Consider the following 22,043-nt stretch of genomic DNA (forward strand, 5'->3'; position numbering starts at 1 on the left):
CCATTTCGTGTTCAGCCAATTTAAAAAAAAAAAAATCTCTCCAGCCTATGCCCCAGGTTCTAGTTGCTTCTAAGGAGGTGGCGCGGCCACCAACATTTGCAGCTACAGAAGGCTGGAAACCAATTATGGATTCAAACTTTTTTCACAACCTCAAGGAAGCATGCAGAGGCATGTGTCTTAAATATGACACAGATTTTGGCAGAAAATGCAGGGAAGTCTTGGCTGTGATCCTGTCTCATCCCTACCAATAGCAGGGCAGATTAAAAAAAAAACGGACTAAATGCTCAGAGCTGCTGTCTTTTTCACGCAGATAACCTGTAATGTGAAACCCCAGCACAGAGGCTTGACTGTGGTCTGATTTGCTCAGGAAGGGAGCTCAGTCACTCACCGATCTACAGCCAGTAACACACAGAAAGCAATTCCTTTTCTTCCAAAAGTCTCACATATGCACACACACAAAATAAAACATCCACATGCACGTGAAAATGCAAACATCTGCAAAACGATTTTTAAACAGGAGCTTATTAGTTGCTCAGGTCAAAATGAAGAACACTGATTTTTACAAAAGCAACAATTAGGTTTATTTGCATATGCCTGGAAATATCTCTGGTGCACTGTTACAAAAATCATGCTATCGCGTCAGCATGGGGTTCTTTAGAAGCACTAGCACTAGCGAAGTCAGCTCTGGAAACTAAATGCACTGAATGGATGGGTGCCACGCAGGGCAAAATCCTAGGAAGCGTGTGTGCCCTTCACTAGTTTCCAATCTTTGATTTCCAGGTCTTGGCTCTTTCAAACCCATTTTTTCCATTTCTGAAATCAAGAATGGCCTCCGAAATCTCTTCATCACTGTTCATCACAAACGGGCCTAGGGCAGAAAGAGACATTCAGAAAGTTCTGGGTGATGACAGCATTTTCTTCTACCACTACAAATGGTATGTATGTCTGTAGTTCTTTTTTTTTTTTTCCTAAGTATTTCCATTTCTCGATTTTTCCCCATTTCTTATTGAGGTAACATTGGTTTGTAACATTATGTTAGCTGCAGGCGTACAACGTCACAATTCAACATCTGTATACACTACAACAATGTCACCAACAAAAGTCTAGTTTCCATCCATCACATTACAGTTGACCCCATTTGCTCATTTCCCCCAATCCAAAGCCCTTCTTCGTTGGTATCCAATCTGTTCTCTGTATCTGTGAGTTTGTTCTTGTCTTATCTTGTTTGTTTGTTTGTATTTTTTTTATCTTCCACATATGAGTGAAATCATCTGGTATTTGTCTTTCTCCATCTGACTTATTTCACTTAGCATCATCCCCTGAAGATTCCTCCACATTGATGCAAAAGGCAAAAATTCTTTCTTTTTTATGGCTGATACACATACACACACACACACACACACATCATCATCATCATCATCATCATCATCATCATCATCATCTTCCTTATCGATTTGTCCATCAATGAACATTTAGGTTGTTTCCATATCTTGGCTACTATAAATAATGCTGCAATGAACATGGGGATGCATATGGTTTTTTTTTTTTGAATTTGTGATTTTATATCCTTTGGATAAATATCCAGGAGAATAGTTGAATCATATGGTAGATCTAGTCTTAATTTTTAGAGTAATCTTCATACTTTTTTCTAGGCGCCAATTTATATTCCCAACAGTGCTAAGGGTTCCCTTTCCTCCACAGCCTCACCAACACTTGCTATCTTGAGTCTTTTTTATAACAGCCATTCTGACAGCCATTCTCACTGGTTCTTAATTGGAACAATCCAGGCAGATGGGAACAGTAAAAGGTTACTTTCATAGTGTCTAATCTCTGAGGACTGTAATACAAGTTTTCTTGACTAGGATTGTGTCTTGAATATAAAGACCCAACTTCAGATAGACATATGGAGTTGCATCTTACTGATCTATTGCAAGGTCTTCATCAGCAGTGGCAAGCTCTTCATTCTATACATTCTTAGGTTTGGTTCTACTGCAACTCTTTTTGTAGTTAGTTTCGCAGAATTAACTGATGTCAAAAACTGATCTGATCTGATCTAAGGAAGTGACAGATCTCACCATGGTTTTGGTGTCTAAGCAGCATATGAGGCTGTGCCCTCACATGAGGGGCCTAAGTCACTTTTGAAAATAAATAGCAAATAGCCATGGCTGTATTCCCATAAAGTCTGATTTACAAAAACATGCAGTAAGCAGATTTGGCCCCTAGGTCGGAGATTGCCAACCCCATTGTCTTATTCCTAGGTTTAAACTCAAGTTTTGCTAAAGATATAGAAATCCTCCCCTAATCTACTAGAAGGCATAGTGTCTGTCTTTCCCCTCTCCTCCACACATTGTAGGGGCCACAGGGGACCATTCTGGAATATCACTCCTAAGATTTTTTGGATTAGCAAGGCCAGTTCATATAAAGCAGTTGACAGCTGTCAATTGGCAGCTGACATTTCAGTTGAATTTTCCATTCAGTACATTCCTTTCACCAGAGTTTCCTGACACTCCTTTAAAGGAATTTCTTTGTCTAAAGAGTTTTCTCTAAGATATCCTGAGTAAAATATAACTGTATTATTTAGAGGGAATAATACATTCAAACTTTTTAACCACCGTTGGCATATGAGCACAGCTTTGGCGATCACTTTGGTCTAAAACTTGAGCAGGAAGACACAGGCTAGGCCTTGATGATGTTGAGGCCTTTTGGGAGACTTCAGAAAATAGGATGGTGGTAAGAAGGCAGAAGTTATTTAAATTTGTCCATTCATTCATCCATCCATCCATCCATCCATCCATCCATCCATCCATCCATCCATCCATTCATCCATTCATTCCCTTACTACCTACTGAGTATTTACCAGATGCCTATTGAATGACAACTGTTGTGCCAGAATTAAAGAGATAAAGATGAAAGGCAAATGAATGACAGACTCTCCCTTTAAGAACCCAAATCCATCAAACAGAGGAAAACAAGTTACTACAAAACAGTGTGATATGTGGAATGACAAACATATGTAAAGTCTATAGATTCAGCACAGAAAGGGTAGGGGAAGGGGTCCAGAAAAGAACTCACAAGGGTGTGAAATCCCAATAGGCAGACAAGGGGGGAAGAAAGACACCTTTAGGAGTATGCTGGAGGAAGGCTGGATCAGGGTGCTCGAAGGAGGGATGGTAGATGGTGAGGGGGAAAGTAATATGTAGGAAGAGGCCAGACCCCTCTGGTCTTTGGGTGTCATCTATGGGGAGAATGTTGGACATAATCCTGCAGGTGATCAGGAACCACTAGACAGCTAGGTAGACAGTAACATGGTCTGATTTGCTGTTTTTAAAGCAGACTTTGGCATTAGAATAGAGCAGTTACCTAGCCTGGGAGGCTGAGCTGATGGTGGAATTGTTAAGGGAATTACATTTCCAGTGTTCTCCAGTGGGAAGCCTTCGGACCAATAGAAAGTGCTGTGAGGGCCTCCCCGGTGGTGCAGCGGTTGAGCGCTGGGCTGCGAAGCTGCTCACAGCCTCTGCAGCGCCAGTTCGATCCCCGGCTGCCAGCGAGGGTCCCACATGGCGCGCAGACCTCTCCTGCCGCCCGCTGCTCCCCTCAGCAGTGTACTTCGTCAGTCTGCCTGTTCTGCTCCCCGCTCTGGTGAATTCTCTCACCCTCCCGCACTTCTGACTGTACCCAGTGCTTGTATAAATAAATTAATTAATTAAAAAAAAAAAAAGAAAGTGCTGTGAGCAGGCCCATGCCTGTGGTCGTCACGGCCAAGCTCGTTCCTCATGATGGGGCAGGGGAGACTGCCCTGTGGAAAGGATTTCAACCCCACACATCCTTTTCCCACCTAACTTCTAGTTGCTCTTAATAAAGATTACGAGTCCACTGAGTTTATCTGCAGGCTTCCTCTAGAACCAAAACCATGCCAGTGCTGTTCCAGCAAGACAAAAGGAAACAAGAACCTGGAACCCTGGGAGTGCAATGGGAAGCATACAAAACAGAGCTCAAACACTAGTTTTGCTGGGGTCCATGCTGGTGCTGCCCCCATAAGTTATTAATAGAACAAAAAAAGAATGGTTTAAAAATCAGTGTTCTTTAAATTTGTGATCAGCTGTTTTTATTTTTGCTGAAATCACTGTGAACCACTTCTGATCAGAATCTCCTGGGAATTCATGCAAGGCAAAGTAATGTAATGGAATTTTAAGGCATGTCCAATTTAGTAATGCGGGCAGTGGGCACATGTCATGTTTTGTAGACATTTATCTAAATAGTAGCAAGCTGGGTTGTAGGTGTTTTTAGGAATTCCTTGCTCAATTAAATAACAGTAATATGAGGAAGGTGAGACAGAATTAAGGTGGCTGCTATGGGTACTTATTCCAGGCTTTTCTGCCTATTTCTACTATATCACAGTTCCCTATATGCATTTTTAAAAGTAAACAAAAAAGTGACTCCAATATTTTAGAAACTTTGAAAGGAATATTAAGAGGTTCTGATTTTTCACTAACAATTCAATAGACTACAAGGACAGAACTGAAATCAATTATTTTTTGTAAAGGTAAAAATGATATTCAAGTTCCTAGTAGAGGAAAAATCTCTTTGTAAGTTGAAATTCCCTGTGACACTGTGTTTGTTTTCCCCACAATATGGCTTGAAAGGAAAGTGAATGAATATAGAAATAAATGCCATGTAGCTTTCCCACTGACAATGGAGAAACAAAATGAAACAAAATTTGTAGATGGAGAGTCGGGATAAAAATTCAGCTATTCTTGCCAATAATTTTACGCATGTACACTACTTTCAAAGAAAAAAGAAAATCCACTAAGAAACCCGCCATCATTTGGGGCTTACCATGTTGGACAACTGGTTCTCGTAATGGCTCCCCAGCAATTAAGACAAAATGACTTTTCTCGGGATCCTAAGTCAAAAGAAAGCATCAAATAATAAACATGTTTACTTTTCAACATCACATTGAGAACAATACAAAGCTGACATTCTGGTCAACTGGATGGTGGGTGTTCCTAATTCTGTATATAGATCCCAGAAATATTTTTTTGTGCAACACTCAATATGGAAAACCTTATTCCTTAATGTTTAGTAGCAATGAGAACTCAAGAACAAGTCCAGATCACCAAAATATTCACCTTCTCTTTCTTCTCTTTCTAGGGATGAACAATAAAGTCTGTAGATGACTCTAGAAGATGAGGCATCATTAAAAAGGAAGCTTTAGAATAAAACAATAGGAAAGAAATTATTGAAAGAGGCGGATAAACTTTTGGCCTATTTTCTTTCTCCAAATAAGATCGAAAAATTTTCAGCTCCCCAGGAGACTTAGGTATTTTTCTGGAAATCAGTAGAAAGCACAAGTTAAAAAAATTCAATATTTGCAACACTCACTTTGTTCTCCACCTGGACACAGTCACCATCACCCAGTACGGCTGTGTGGTGAGGTTCTATTTTTTCTTGTGCATCATCAGGCCCTACAAAAAAGATGAGTTGGTAAATTTAATACACTTATCAAAACACCATGTAATGAATTTCAATTTCAGAAATAACTGACTTAGGAATTTCCTTAAATTTCTTGGTTGATTATATTTGCAATTGCTGATGTCTGAAACCGGCTGGTTTCCAATGTAGAAAAGAACAGCAGGTGAATTCTTCATTGTGTTTCCATTTACGCTATCAATGTCCTGCCTAGTCATTCATGAATGAAAAAAGTCCTTGGCATTATGTGTTAAGATGAGTGTTTCCTAGGGCAAATGATAAACCTAAGAATTAAGCATACTTAGGAAAATCAGTAAATGCCACCACTAATTCATTTCAACAAGTATTTATTGAGCACCTAGAACTGGGTAGTACTAGAAGACAGAAAGAAATGCAAGGCAGAGTCCTTGCATACAAATAATTAAAAATCTCAGTGGGAGAAATGAAATAAAAATTCATAAAAGCATCACATAATTGGCAAAAAAGAATTTTTAACTATGTGTGGTGATAGATGTTAGACTTACTGTGATAATTTTACAATATATACAAATACAGAATTACTGTTGTATATTTGAAACTAACTTAATGCTATATGTCAAGTAGGTCTCAATAAGAATTTAAAATACAATTCAATTGAAAAATAAGTCAGTTGGATAACTATGAACAAGGCCCTGTGCTAAAGGCTATGTGTGGAGGCGGGGATAGTCTTCAGCATAGATATGTTTCCATACCTTCTATACTAAGGCTCTCAGATGAAACAATACAAATTATATTGTGTCTTAAAGCATTGTGCAAAGTTCAACGAGCGAACAGGGTATACACCTGCCGACTCCAATCTAGGGATCCCAGGAACGATTTGTAGGGGAGTTAAAACTTGAACAGAGCTCTGTGGGAAGGGCACTGCAGACGAGAGGACAGACTACATGACAGAAGGTGTTCGAAACATGCAGGGCACCTCGGAGGGGATGGTGAACCTTGTGACATTACGAGACTTTTCTTATGGGAAGAATGATGGAAGTGTAGGCTGGATTCAGATCTGGGAAAGATTTGACAGTCATATTCAACCATTTAAGATTGCACCGCCTTTGTGGAGGGGGGGATGTGTGTGAAATGGTCAGCTCTGTCTTGGTGAAATAACTCTAGAAGCAGAGAGTAGAATAAATCTGAAGGGCGAGAATGAAGTTAGATGACCTGTTAATTTACTGTAAGAGTCTATGTGAAAATGAGTTACAGATTGAACTGTGTAGCAGACATGGAAAGATAGGGATGGGTTTGAGAGGTGGACCCAGGAAGGAATCTAAAGGATTTGGTAACAGTGGGAGAGAGGAGCCCATGGTGATTCTCACTAGGAGCTGAATACCGTAGTGACCTAAAGAGAACAACAGTGATTCTGCAAGAGGAAGCCAGAGAATGGAGAAGCCACAATGGGCCAAAACAGTCATCGGACCATTGAGAGAGGGGGTGGGATTGGGCCTTTTAGTTGGCTGAAAAATATAGACATGAACAGAGAGAAGATTCCAGGCAATATAAGCAAGCCCTTGAAGATGTCGGGGGCGGGGGGGGGGCTACACCTGCATGGTATTTTGGGATATAAATAAGGGCATTCACCCGACATGCTGGGCTGAAGCTGAATAATCAATAAGGATGTACTTATTTAAATGAAAACAACAGCTTGAGGAATTATCACATAACAGAAATAAAATTTGTGAATTTTGACAATTTTGTCTGAAGTCCAAACATAGCTTTAGTTTCTAGAACAATCCTTCGCACTTCCACTTTTTGGAGAGCACCTGAAAGAGGCAACAGTGATTACTCTGATGACTGCAAGCATCAGGACTGTAATAGAGAAGGAATTCCTAAGCTGGAGTCAATGTGCTTCCAAGGGATCTGAGGAGAGAATTCACCGCATGGATGGCTTGGACGGGAGACAAATGACATCCTCATTTTCACTAACACCTAACTGAAATGTGGCTTTCCCTTCATTCCTGAATGTGGCCAACACACCACAGTAGTATTAGCTTGGACAACTGACTTGTCTCCAGTAGAATACACAGATATTTTCTGCATCATATTACAGTGTGACAGCTCTCTCAAAATAAGTTTATGTAAATAACTACTTACAGTGGAGAGCAGACCTGTTGCTAGATCCTATTATTTTAAATGTCATTAGAAAAGCGCACATGTAACTATGTGATAAGCTGGTTCCGTTAACATTTTAATGACACCACTGAACTAAAAAAAAAAATCATTGTGGGAGGGGGGTTGGCAAATGTCAAAAGGGTCTACAGCACCAAAAAAGACAGGCCCCCTGTCCCAGAGGCACTGGTGTGCTGTTTAATGTTTACCAACTGACTTTGGGGACAAGGGTAAGGGCAAACCTGATTCGTAGTGTGTACCAATTTCCAGGGTGTAAGTGCTCCCACTGTGGGCAATTTCAAGCTACCCAGGGAGGTCAGGGAAGAGGGGAACCATCAGCTCCTTCAAGTTCGCAAGCTTTGGCCCCAGCACAGCATGAAAGGTTTCTCCTCCATCAAAGGTTTGGGTCCACAAATGTCATGGAAGTGGATGACAGAACTCGATGGATTTTCCACTCATACAAGGATTTCTCGATAAAAGACTGTTCTGGGAGTCTAAGAATAATCTCATTTAAAGTTGGGAATATTTTTAACTGTGACATGGCAAAGCGGTTTATTAAGTGTGCTTCAATGAGGTTCCTTGGGAGCAATGAACCGTGTTTCATCTTTATCTGTAACTAATTCATATATAATACCCACTGCCCATGTGGTCCACTCCTGGCCCTGCATTTTATCATGTAGGTTATTCCATGATACACAAACCAACAGTTTATAAAGCCTCTTCACTATGTTTAAATGGAGCGAGCTGGCAAGAGACAGCTCTCAAAAATCCTGCTGAGTTGGGATTTCTCTGCACCTCCTCTCGGGACTGCTGGCCTGACTGTGGTGTTCACCGGTCCATGAGGAAATGTTAATTTAGAAACAAGAGTTCCAGTCTTCCTAAGAGTGCTCATGCTAAAATTAGAATGCACCGTCTGCCCATTCTCCTGGTTGAAATGAGAGAAGAGTCACAGTGTCCAGACTGGGGAGGCCATCTGACACACCCACCTCAGGTGGCCCTGCCGAAGGACACCTGCTCAGGTTTCCAGGTGAATTGCTCAAAGTTTGCCTTTCGCTTGTTTATCTTATGAAATGTTTAAAACAGGGTCACAGAAAGCAAAGACTGATTCTATCTTCATGTCATTTCTATGTTGTTTCACCCATCTGGCTCTCTCCTGAACCTAAAATAAGTCTCAAAGAAAATATATTTTATTGTTTCTGACTACTTTCAATTACAAAGAGAGCCAAATCAGATAATAAATAGTTTCCACTGAGATGCTTCGCCAAGAATGTTAAATCTAATAGTGCGGCTAAGGAAAATTTAACTAAAAACAATTGAATTGCAAATATTTTTGTTTGCCCTAAACAGTCATAAAAGGGCAAAATACTTGAAAACATATTTTAAAGTTAGCGCTGCATCTTCGGTGTGCAATTAATTGCTGTGTCGCTTCTCCACACGCAATACTTTTTTCTTTTCCTTCTCTGCTGATCCAATTTCCTCTCTGTTTCACACACTGGTACTTTCATCCTAGGTTTCGGTATCATCCATTTTACATGTATAGTTGAAGCCCTCTTATCTGAGGCAGCCAGATAAGACTGGCCTGACTGTGGCTGGGTTAACTGGCTGGGTTAACTGAAAGACAAATTGCCTCAAACTTTTTATTTTAAATTGAAGTGCAAATGTGCCTCCATCTGCCAAGTTTTAGAAATGGAGTCAAGGCAGGTGTGCTGTGGACTGAGGCTCTGTCTTTCTAATTTTTTTAAGATTTATTTATTTAGGCATACAAGAACTGGGGTACAGGCCAGAGGTGTGGGGGTGATGAGAGGATTCACCAGAGACAGAGTGGGGAGCAGAACAGGCAGACTGATGGAAATACACTGAAGGGAGCAGCGGGCGAGATAGGAGAGGTCTGCCGCGCCACGTGGGTTGCTCCCTGGCTGGCTGGGGATCAGACTCGTGCTTCAGGGGCTGCAGATAGTTTCGTAGGTTGCATCTTAACCCTGTGTACCACCAGGGAGGCCCTCTGTCTTTCTTTCTAAAGTACACACACCAGGTGCTGCCCAACTCCTAGATTCTTTTTTTTTTTTAAGATCCTTATTTTATTTTTATTTTTTTTAATTTAAATATTTTATTTTATATAATTCTTACATCCTTTTTCATCTTTGCACAATGTATGCATTTTCATTTTGGTTATATTCCCCATACAATTGCACCCCCCTTATTTTGATGCTAGTCTTCCTTTCCCCATCCCTCCCTCCCCCCCCAATAGTGTGTCTCTGGTTTATAGTTGCTGTTGATTTTGATTTTTACTTTGTATTGATTAGTCTTTTTCCTGGTCTCTTATTTAGGTTTTCTAAATTCCTGCTATGAGTGAGACCATCCGGTAGTTTTCTTTTTCTTTCTGGCTTATTTCGCTGAGCATGATCCCTTCTAGCTCCATCCATGTTGCTGCAAACTACATGTGTTTATCTTTTTTTGATTGCTGAGTAATATTCCATGGTGCATATGTACCACATCTTCTTGATCCAGTCATCTAGTTTTGGGCATTTGGGTTGCTTCCATAGCTTAGCTATTGTAAATAGTGCTGCTAAAAACATAGGGGTGCAGGTGCCCTTTGAAATGGAGAGCTGTGTGGAGATTTCTGGATCTACTACACATAGAGCTTCCATATGATCCAGCAATCCCACTCCTAGGTATTTACCCAAAGGACACAACAACTCCTAGATTCTTCCACTTTCCCTCAATCTTTTGCTGCTGTCTCTGCCATAGGAATTCAATGGAGGTTCCTTTAGCAACTCACTTTTGCAAAGCATCTGACTTAGTTGTTGTAGCAATACCTCTCTTTTCATACCAATCTCATTAATTTACAGGTTTAATTAAATTACATCATTTAAATTTGGGTGAAACTGGCAGAAACAGACTTGAGAGAAATCAAAGCTGCATTTACATCTACTTCAAGTGGCCAGGGGAGGGGACCGTCCTGAGGGGTGACGGCCCTCGCTCACCAGTTTCACATGGGGTGAAGTGCATTGGTTGATCCAGTTTGTTTGGGCTAAGTGGAGGCCAGTTTGAGGGCTTCTGGAGGGCACCACACCTTTATTTAAGATCCAGGGGTCATGTCAAACTTCTTAATACCACCCAGAATCCGAGGCAGAAGTCTGAGCACAAACCGAGCACTTATTACTTGTGATTACTTATGATTACTTATTTAAATAAGTTGAAAGCATTCTGCATATATAAGCTCTCACTTCAACAACCCACAAATATTTTTAGATTTCTGACTATCTTTTCTAAGCCCAAATCGTATACTTGCCACTGGTCCTTCTAGAGGACTGGCGTCCAAGCTGCTAAACTGTCCCAAGTTTTGGGACATGGGACATAAACTCTTCTGCCCTGTGGATCTGGGTTAATGAGTAATGTCATTTTCATCTCCACTGCAGTGCTTCTATGGGCATTCTGGCCACGCTGTTTTCATTTTCTTTTGATTTCGTTTTAATCATATACTACACAGAGTCCAGCTGAGGGCTGGTTAAAGGACTTAGTGCCTCAGTAAAAGATGGTTGTCGAAGATCTCTCTATATCCCCCCCTTAAAGTTACTAATTGATTGTCAGCTGAGGACTGAAAAACAGTATCAAAAATTACAATTCCTGAAGAGCAGAAAACATCTCAAATAAATACTTTTTTAAATTAGTAAGTGTTTACTCATTTCAGTTCTTTGAACTCCTCCAGGGTATCAACAGAAGGTAATTCCGTGGCTTCACTGTACTCACCTTAAACTTTAAAATGTCTGACTAACTTAGACAACTAGTTAGTGACTGGCATCTTCTAACATTCAAACCCCACCTGTCTGTGCTCAAGCTCAGTCTGCTGGTATTCATCATTTAAGCACTTCTGTATCAATTAACATTTTAATGGTCCTAAATCTCCATTCTATGGCATCTCCCCAGATTGCCTGCTCAATGCCAACTGCTGTCTACTCCAGCCCAATAGTCCAAGTACATATATTTATGGCATCTATCCCAACAGAAGGGAGGTGCCTGACATTTCGAAAAAGACAGTTACTCGCTTATCAGTTCCTGCCATCCCATCCTGGTTTTATAAGCAAGACAAAGCTGAGGCAGTTAAGTCAGAAAGCATTTTCTGGATTCTCTCTGTAGATTGTATACATCAGCACATATCTAATAGCTATTTCTGCGTTGTCATTTCTTCTTCTCCAGCGACTTTTTCTTGCCCTTTTGTTTTTCTCACTGACAGCTCTAGGAGGGGGTGGGCAGGAGGAAGGGAAGGAGATAAAATTCAAATGAGGTCATCTGGCCAGTCACTCTTTGGCTAAAGCAGAGTCCCAAGAGACCAGCTAGGGGAGCTGGACTCCCTCCATGGCCCAGCTTGCTTCGGACAGATGTGAGTTTGGGCCAACACAACAGGCCATGAGCCCATTTCCTGCCAGATGTTTTGTGCAAGGGGCCCAGGCCAGCGAGTGGAGATGACTCAGGAAAATGAGCCTCACCTCCAGAAAAACAAGTGACCGTGTAAGTCACTCCCACCCCTGTAACTGCTGTGCTTTTCCCGTGTTATAGTTTGGGAATAAAGGGGTAACTAGAAAACAAGGTCTTCATGACTGATTAATTTTTCTCCCTTTCATCCTCTACATTAAACTGAAATCAAATGTGAGCTTCGGTAAGGCCTACAGGCTAAGAAGGATTTTTTTTTTTAAAGATTTATTTATTTATACAAGAGCTGGGGTACAGGCCAGAGGTGCGGGAGGGTGAGAGGATTCACCAGAGACAGAGCAGGGAGCAGAACAGGCAGAGGGACCAAAGACACTGCTGAGGGGGGCAGCGGGGAGACAGGAGAGGTCTGCCGCACCATGTGGGAATCTCCCTGGCTGGCCGGGAATTGAACCCTCACTGTAGAGGCTGCGGACAGCTTCACAGCACTGCACTCAACCCGCTGCGCCACCGGGGAGGCCCTAAGAAGGATTTTTATATGTTCAAATGGTTGAAAAAAATCAGGAGTGACATTTCATGACACAGGAAAATATATGAAATTCACATTTCAGTGGCCATACATGGTTTCCTTGCAACAGCCACCCTGATGGGTTATCTGCTGCCCAAAGCTGTTGCTCTGTTACAGCTGAAGCTATGGCCTGCAATGAGGAGATCTGCCATATTGGAATTTACAGACTCCAGTAACCCTGCCTATTCTCATTCTACACAAACCTTTCTGGATCCTTACCACTTTACAAGTCATGAGCTTGCCTTATTTACTCTCCATTTGTGCAGATTATTTTATTTCTCTTGAAATCATAAGTCAGGGGCACCACCTCCATAAAAAATGGCTTGTAGTCTCCAGAAAGGACAATATGACACTCAATATTTTCAAAAGATCCTAAAAATGAATGATGCTTTATCCCTTCCACAAGGTTACTATCATTTAATGTGTGTGTATGTGGGCTTCTGACACTACAACGAAAATTTCTGCACACTTTCTCACATGTGAAAATAAATGAATTGGGATGGCAGTGGGGAGGAGCACAATGGACGGTGGTGGGAGACTCTGGTTGCTTTGGTGGTGGGAAAACTATGGTGACCACACCTGAGGAGGTAAGTCCTATACTGTCAAAACACTATAAAAGGGGCCTCCCTGCTGGCGCAGGTGGCTGAGCACCGCACTGTGAAGCTGTCCGCAGCCTCTGCAGTGTGGGTTCGATCCTGGCCGGCCAGTGAGAATCCCACATGGCGCGCAGACCTCTCCTGTCTTGCCCGCTGCTCCCCTCAGCAGTGTATTTTGTCAGTCTGTCTGTTCTGTTCCCCGCTCTGTCTCTGGTGAACCTTCTCACCCTCCCGCACATCTGGCCTGTACCCCGGTTCTTGTATAAATAAATAAATAAATAAATCTTTAAAAAAAACCACTACAAAAGACGTAAAACGATGGTACTAAAATTTAAAAAAAATAATAGAAAAGTAAATGAATGAATGAATTTTGCTTCCTACCCATAAATGAAATGCTATTTATTAAAAGAGGAACTACACCCATTTTTATTGTATAAAATCAAAATACCTAAGAGTTAGTTGGGTCTTGACTGTCGCCTTTCTACCTGACTCAACAAGTAATACATATACTACCCTCAGAAAATGAGAAAATTGACTTTGAGATTTCTCAGAGGTACCTGGCTCTGCAGATTCACCCTCCACCTGGAAGATAAGATTCTTACTCCTTGGAGCCAGTATGAGCTCCGTCCCTTTATCAGTAACGAGGCTGCTAACACTTTAGCAACATGTCAGCACACCTTTCAACTGCACACAGCCCACACCAAGATGGCCGCCATTGGGCTGGTGTTCATTATTCGCCCTCACTCAACATGCTGGCATCTGCGGGGTGCCCTGTCCTGGGTGTACCAGGATGTAGAGAGGTGCCAGACAGGAAGAGGGTAGTGTTCAATTAACTAACTGAACGGTATTACCTTAGACCCCCCCTTCAATGATTTAAATAATGCAATTGAACCCAGAGCGATGTACTCATAACTCACCAATATACACATCTCCAGATATGGTGTAAATGAAGCTGGTCCACCCTGAAAAGGAACCATTGACATTAGAACGTCAGTGCCACAGTGCAAAAAGGAAAAGAGAGTTAACAAATATCTCTAAATAGGCAATAGAAACATGAATTCGTGTAGTAGATATCAAAGATAAGTTTATAGATAAACTCCTTTATTGTATTTTAAATATGTATTTAAAATTTATGTTCTCTGAGCCATTCAAAACATAGTCTCACTTTTTCATGTGCACACACACATACACACACCCCCAAACCTAAATGATTTGGCCCAAATGATTAAGAACCACACAAGGAGACACTACAGTTCGCTTGGCCGCACGTGTGGATGCCAGCAGCTGTGCGAAGAAACAAGCTGTTCCTAGCATCAGGCCAGTAACTGCCACAGAGCAGGAGGGCTGATCTTCAGCCTGCTCTGCCTCCGGGAAGTTTGAAGTGCGAAGACATTGCTAGAAAGAAGCTTTTCTCTACTTAACTGTGTTCTAGTTTTCAGTGAACTGGATCCTTTCTATTTACCCAAAAAGAGCACGTCCAGCCCAGGGATCCAGGGCTGCACAATGTCTGGAATACAAACAGGCTTCCGATGCCCGTGCACACTCTGCCACAACCTTGGTAGGATGTACACTTCTCTGTGAGGAGGGCACAGGGCCTTCGCCATGGCCCATGGGGTCAGGAGTGCAGAGCCTGGATAACCCGCGCCGGATCTGCACGGAGAGCTGTGCATTGTCCTGTGCTCCTGGACAGGTGCTGTGGCGCCACTGAGGGACACCGAGCGACAAGTGGCGACTCTCGTGGAATCAGGTCATGATTCGTGTGCCTTCAGTGGGAAGGGAGAAGGCCTGGGAAGGGAAAGCTGGGCAGAGTTCAAGGCAGAGGGGCAGAGTCTGTGAGAGTCAATGTGGTGAAGGAGTAAGCAAAAGCCAGGTGGGCGTGGAAGGGCCATGGAGCATGTACCATACTCCAGGGATGTGGCTGTGATGGCAGGTGGGTGGCGACACCTCAGAGAGGAAGCAAAGAACAGGTGCAGCTGGCCAGAATGAGTCTGCTGAGGAGAATCTGAAGGATGGCCACACCAACAAGGACGCCTGGAGGAGGCCAGGGTACTGTTTCCCTTTTAATTTGGCCTCTCTGAGATTTTACTAGAATAAGTCTAAGGACTCTGGAAGTAATGCTTTTGCTCATAGCTCACTCACACTTTTCTCCTTACTGACCTGCTTGCTCAATCTTCCAAGGTTTCTGCCATCATGTAGGGGCAGCTACCATTCCTGTACACGCATGGGGGTGTTCAACTTGTGTGACTGGGGGAGGGAGGTCCGTGGCAGATGCTGAAGACACATGTCAACGATCCACAGCCCGACCCCCCGGGCTTACCCAGAGAAGCTGGCTCTGCCAAGCACTCCTCTCTGCTCCCTAGTGGGTGCCGAGCTGCCCTGGCCCTTCTTAGCTTGACTGATAATAAGCTCTACCTCAAATATCCCTTTATTTGCTGATTTTCAAAAAAATTTCACCTTTGAAAATTGTTTCAATTTCCTTTTCAAAGTACAAATATCTTATCAGTTCAGGTTTTTTTTTTTTCCCTTGGTTACAAAAAGTAATAAGCATTAATTGTAAAATATTTTCAGAATGTAAAAGTGTGTGACATCTAAACTGAAAACCTTTCTGCCATCTTCATACCCTGACACAAATGTTGCCAGCCATTGGGGCTTTGTGCTTTCCGTTTGTTTTTTGCTATTATTTGCTTAAAAATGAGAACAAACTCAATGTTCTGCTTTGGGCATCTTTCTGTGTCAAAACAGAGAGAAATAACTCACCCTTGGGGAAGTCTGCAATGCTTGCCATTGTAAGGACGTTCATCACCGATAGAAGCAATCCCCTCTTTGCGGGTGACAGGTATTAAAATATCAGTGGTTTCTGAATCTGATGGAAGCTTCCAAGCTCTCAGTGGCTCAACTGGGTTTTCATTTGGATTATTTTGGTTGCTCTAATCTCATTTCTCCTCCACCCATTTTCTTCATTCCTACTCACCCTCCAAGCAGAAAACTCGTCTGCACACAATTGCCTAGGTCTGTTTTCTTTCCCTTTTTATCTTTTCACATGATCCAGAAGGACCAAACGTTTGCTGAAAGGAATGACCGAGTCCATTTATGAAGTGCCTTCACCTATTTTTGCTCCTTGTAAAAGTCTTCTCTTAGGATCTAGAGCCCTTCTTTACTGGCATCTAGGAAACCTACTTTGTTGTTTTTTTAAAGATTTATTTATTTACGCATACAAGAACTGGGGTGTAGGCCAGAGGTCCAGGGGGTGAGAGGATTCACCAGAGACAGAGCGGGGAACAGAACAGGCAGACTGACTGAAATACACTGCTGAGGGGAGCAGCGGGTGAGTCAGGAGAGGTCTGCTGCGCCATGTGGGTAGCTCCCTGGCTAGGGATTGAACTCGTGCCTCAGTGGCTGGCGACAGGTTGATAGTGCTGAGACTTAACCCCTGTGCCACCTGGGAGGCCCTAGGAAACCTACTTTCATTCCGCCAAGTGCTGCTTCTGAAAGCTACAGCAAAACAGGAGCCAAATCGTGTGAATGCTTATATGGGCAGCTACCACCGCCTTTTACTAGAATTCCTTCTTTGAGAAGAGCCAGATGGCAAAGGTAAAGAGCGCGCTTGTGAGATTTGCAGGCCCTTCTCTCCTCTCCCCCTTCCCCCAGCCCTCCTCCCACTTTTATGTCCTGTACCAGAATAGAAACCATCCCCCAATTTTATTGCTCTGTCAAAGGTCACAGGTTCTACACTTTCCTTTCTTCTACAAATGTGGTCTCCAAGCTTCTGGGCTTTGCTGCGGATGTGCTTTCCTTCCCCTCAAAGACAGAGAAAGGGAATCAGGCTGGAGGTCACATTCACCTCTGGCCCCACAGGATGGTTAATCAGCAACACATTGAAAGGAGACCTCCTTGAGCCAAAGAAAAAATGTAAAATTTTACTTTTAAATATGTAAATCATTTTCTATGGCATTTGCTCTCATTTCTAGGGAGGTTCCCAATTCTTGCAAAAAGTCCCCAGTGAGAGCTTTCCTTGGCCCACATTCCTTGCCTTAACCCACTCATTTTCCTCCTGCCTATCTTAGAGCTCAGTATTCCAGTGACCTACTGCTCCTATGTTTGCACAGCAGGGAAAGCAGAAAAACCTGGCCTGAGGCCACATCAAATCCCTGACAAAGGTCAGTTCTGAGGGAAGAGAAGAGCAGAGCAGGGCAAGGGAGAGACTGAAACTCTCCCCAAACTCTGGGTCACCCGGTTGCCAGACCCCAAAGCAGCACTGGTTCTCAAGAGCCTCCCCATCCAGCCGCTGCACTGTGCGGGGACCAGCATCACCCCCACCACAGATCGCATGCTGGCCTCCCAGTCCCATCTGCTCCTCTTCTCTCCCCTCCTCCTTCCACCAAATTATTTTTTAATTTTGATTTTTAAAATAATTTCAGACACACCCCAAAAAGTTACCAAAATAGTGCAGAGAATTGCCACGTAACGTTCACCCAAATTCTCCCAGAGTCGTTGTGTCATCACATACGCGTTATCATCCTTCTCTCTAGGAATATGTTTCATTCATTTTCTTCTAGAACATTTGAAAGTAAACTTGCAGATATGATACCCCTTTACCAGCCTAAATACTCCTTAGTAACCACAGAGTACTTGTAAAAATTATGAAACTTATAGGATATCAAGGAAAAAACAATGACTGTTAGAACACCACCATGATCTGCGTGCAGATATTCAAACTGTGTCAGTAGCTTCAGCAATGCCTTTTAGGGCAAAAAGAAAACTACGTCCTAGACCAGGATCCACTGGGTGCGGTGAGGTCTCCTCTCCCTTCATCTGAAAGGCCCCTCAGTCCTTACTTCTCTTCAAAAGCACGCGGTGGTTATTTTGTAGCTCGTCCCTCCTCAGTTTGGGAGTCACTAACATTTCCTCAGCATTAGACCAAACTGTTTCTTCATCCCTTTCCCTGTCAGCTTCAGGGAAAAGCTTTTATTTCTTTTCAATACTTTGTTTTAATTCACAAGAGCAGAAAGGATGAAATAACACACACAAACATTGCTGTTTATTTCACCTTTCTTTCCTCTTACAGATAAAATCACACCTGGTTGCCTCCAAGTCATTTTCTACACACAGTGAACGTGACCTTTCTAGAAGCCCCACTTAGAAGCCACCAATGGCTCTCTGTTGTCCCCAGATCAGCCCAACTCCTCATCCTAAGCAGACAGATGCTTCCTACTCTGCTCCTCTACTTCTCTGGAGTCATCCACCCTCTGCTTCTCCCCGCTCCACGGTTAATTCTCACCCAGCAATTTCTTCTCAGCCTTCTGGCTAAGACCAAGCGTTAATTCTCACCCAGCAAACGCCTCCTGGGGAAAGGAAGAAGGACAGGACAGCAGAATGGGCCTAGAAGGGGGATCCCGGTGCCACAGAAAGGGAGCCAGCCAAGGAACTATAAAATACCAACAAAAAAGAACACACAATCACAGCAAATGAATCCTCTGGAGATCTAGACCACACTCAACCTCTTTGAAGGTTCTCTGAATCTTTTTGAACCTGGTTTCTGGTTTGTAAGATAAGGAATTAATTCATACAACACAGAGCTGTCAGGGTGATCAAGAGGCACCAAATTTCTGTGTATACACATATACACGTGTGTACACAGACATGTGTGTACAACGGTGGGTCACGTGTTTTTCACTTTATCTACACAATGCCCAGCACTTAGTAGGCATTTAACAGATGTGAGTTCCCTTTCCCGCCCTTCTTCTTTTTCCACTTTCCCCCAATTTATGCTGATCAGAAGGTTGCAGTGGCTGCTATCAAGGTTTCTGATGAGCTGTCACCCACACCAGAAAAGGGTCATGATCACAGAGGTTGCCCCTTGCTCCCTGGAACACACCCCTCCCTCAGCTCCAAGCCAACTGGTCTCCTGGTGTGGTGGGCCGCACTATACACCGAGCGGAGGTAGTCAGGGTTGTTTCCCAAAATATAGAGAACGGACCCTCCCGGTCCTTGCCAAGAACCTTGTGGCTCTTAGGACTCTGTCTGTGCCAATGAACTGGACGCTGTCTGTGCCAATGAACTCAGCAGTCCAGAAGTGGTGGCCTAAGGTGACTTTCTGATCACACAACAGACAGCTCATTCTTAGGTCCCCAAGCTGGCCAAGCATAGGCCTCTAATCCCATCTCCTAAGCAAACATGAACAGCAAGACAGATATCAAGTTTGTAGGTCTGCAATCTGGAAAAGAGGTAAAAGAGGTAAGTTAGGGTATTACGTGACCCTGTAGGGATTCCATCAAAAGAAAACTCTGCCTCATCTCTTTTTCTCATCTCTGACCCCCGGCTCTCCCTTTCATTTACAGAGATGCTTATAATTACATTAGGCCCACCTGGATTATCCAAGCTCATACCCCCGCATCCGCGACATCCCCTTTCCCAGGTGAGCTGGCATAGTCACAGGTTCCAGGGACTAGGGCATGGCCATTATTCTGCTTGCCACCAGGGTACACTATCTTCTCTCTACAGAAATTCTATTGGCTGTTATACATACACTGTCAAGAAAAATCAGATACTGAAGGAAGCCAAGAAGGCTTACAAAATGGAGGTTTTCTATAGCATGACAATCCTCCATGCTCTAACATTCCAGGTCAGGTTTTGAAATATCTGGTGGCAGAGGTGCTATGCAAGATGGGAAAATCAACAGAGTGGCTGTCTACGGCCGAACCTTGATGCAGTGAGAAGACAAGGGGGACACGAGGACCAGAAGGCACAGGTCTCTTGGGAAAGATTGGCTATTTTCCTAGAAATAGATTTATGTCCTCAATGAATGATAACAAAGTGTTATCTATATTTCAGTTTATAGCAAGGAAAATTAGATTGCTTTGCAAGACATGGTAAAAGTTACTGCAAAAAAAAAAAAAAACAAACCCAAACCAACAACTACTTATTCTTATTTTAGCCAAGAACTAAAATGAAAACCATGTGACCCATGAGCAAGGAATCTGGTGCTGTCAGAGACTCAACAAATTGGATTCTTTGTAAGTGATGCATCGTCCAGTTCAAACCCTGATATCAACTGCTTCCAAATCATCACTGCATGAAACATCTGTCTTCTGCAAGGTTAGTGCAACTCCACAGAAGAGAGCCTCACTGAAGGAAATAGGAGATGGTCAAAATTGATTCCAAGACTATTTATGAGAAGGAATTCAGATAAAACCTAGTCTGATGCATGAGAAATGTTTGCAGTCCCCCCTAAGTGGACATCGCTTGGGACACAGGCACTCTCCTGGTATCAAGGGTGGGATGGTGGCAGAGGACACCTCAACTTCTACCTCATTCCTTTGGTAATATGACAAAGTGAACATTAAATTAGATCGCAAAGCTTATGCCAAAAGTCAAACATAACCCAGACATACATGTCAAATCCCTCTACCATGAGTAACAAAACAATCAGAACATCATAAACAAAACTTGTCTAAACCCAGCCAATGCCTTACACATTTCAAGGACTATTTGAGGCAATGAAGCATCCAAATTAAATCAGCTTAGACAGTCCCTGGGCTTTACAATGGGATCTGACCTGGGAAGGTGGTTGAAAAAAAAACAAAACAACAAAACAAAGGATGACTGTGACAAGAATGACTTAATAATAAAAATTAGACAGCATAAATTTACCAGTCAATGTGTGTGTTATAGGAAGCTAAAATGATCAAATCTGTGAATAGCAATTATTTCATAAAACCCGAATTGCTTGTGTGGTACTGGAGAGAGAGGGAGAGAGAGGGAGAGAGAACTAACTGCACACTTTGTTCCTAGTGATTGGTTACTACTCTGAATTAACCTACACATTTTTCTGTGTCAGCAGAAGTTCATGACTAATGACCTCAGGGGTAACCATTTTTTAAAAATTAAAACTGGCCTTAAATACCTGAAGTTTTCTAATTATTCTTTGCACTTTAAAGTGGACTTCACAGGTAAATCCTCCATAGCAAGACCTTTATCAAGCAATATCAGTATCCCAATCCAGATTGCCCTTGCGAATCAGTAATGTGATTGGGACTGGCCCCAGGAATACTGTGAGTCAGTCAACAGTGGCCGGGAAGTGAGGAGACATGGGTAACAGTCCTGCCTTGCCCAGAAGGTACTCATGTGGCCATGAGCAAGTAACTATGGTCACATGTCACCTAATGATGGCACTATGTCCTGAGAATGCATCCTTGGGAAATTTCATTGTTGTAAGCGTCAGAGACAGTATGTTATTCTCCAACCAGCACTTCTCCATTTTGCTGGCACAGCAATTAAGGAGAGCATCACAGAAGAGGAACTGGGTAACTCATGACTTCTTTCTGCTCCCCTACCTGGCGGTACACCAGCAGTGTGTGCTACCACCTAAGTAGGCACTAGGACAGACACATCGTTATGTGGACTAACGTGGTGGGCCTTGGTGTCCACACTTGTAAAATTAGGGGGGTGGCCCAATGGTCCCAACTCTAACAGTCTAAGTATCCATCCTGGTTTTCTAAATTAGCAGCTTTTGCTTATTTAGTCATAATTAAACAAAGTTCGCAGAGTTGAGATTGAGAAACGAGCACATTCTAGAGAGAGGGCCCTTTGTTTGTTTGTTTTGATCCTAACGTGACCACTACCCCCAGAATCCATCATACCTTTAGGAATAGGTTGGCAATGCTTTGCTCCTTGGTCCAACGTGAAGTCCAAATATAAGGTTGGTGTGCGAGTGTAAACCTTGGACTGAAAAGGAAAAGGAAACCATCAGCATCTTCTTCAGAAGTAAATGGTTCTTGACTCCAGCTGGGTCCTTCAGTAACAGGCCTAGGCCCTAGATCCATTTCATTTACAATTCCTCCCAGGGA

General features: G+C 42.8%; 1 protein-coding gene across 1 annotated transcript in view; it reads right to left on the reverse strand.

The window, feature by feature from the left end:
* Positions 1-665: 665 nt before the first annotated feature.
* PIR (pirin) overlaps positions 666-22,043 on the reverse strand; it is a gene marked incomplete at its 5' end in the record, with an annotated part of 59,150 nt that continues 37,772 nt past the window's right edge. The window contains 5 exons of the mRNA XM_084258092.1: positions 666-868; positions 4,837-4,903; positions 5,383-5,465; positions 14,115-14,159; positions 21,837-21,921. Coding sequence (XP_084114218.1) covers positions 756-868; positions 4,837-4,903; positions 5,383-5,465; positions 14,115-14,159; positions 21,837-21,921 — 393 coding nt within the window. The 3' untranslated portion in view covers positions 666-755. The remainder of the gene's footprint in view (positions 869-4,836; positions 4,904-5,382; positions 5,466-14,114; positions 14,160-21,836; positions 21,922-22,043) is intronic.

The sequence above is a fragment of the Talpa europaea genome (assembly GCF_964194135.1).
Source record: "Talpa europaea genome assembly, chromosome: X".
NCBI classification, from domain to species: Eukaryota; Metazoa; Chordata; class Mammalia; order Eulipotyphla; family Talpidae; genus Talpa; species Talpa europaea.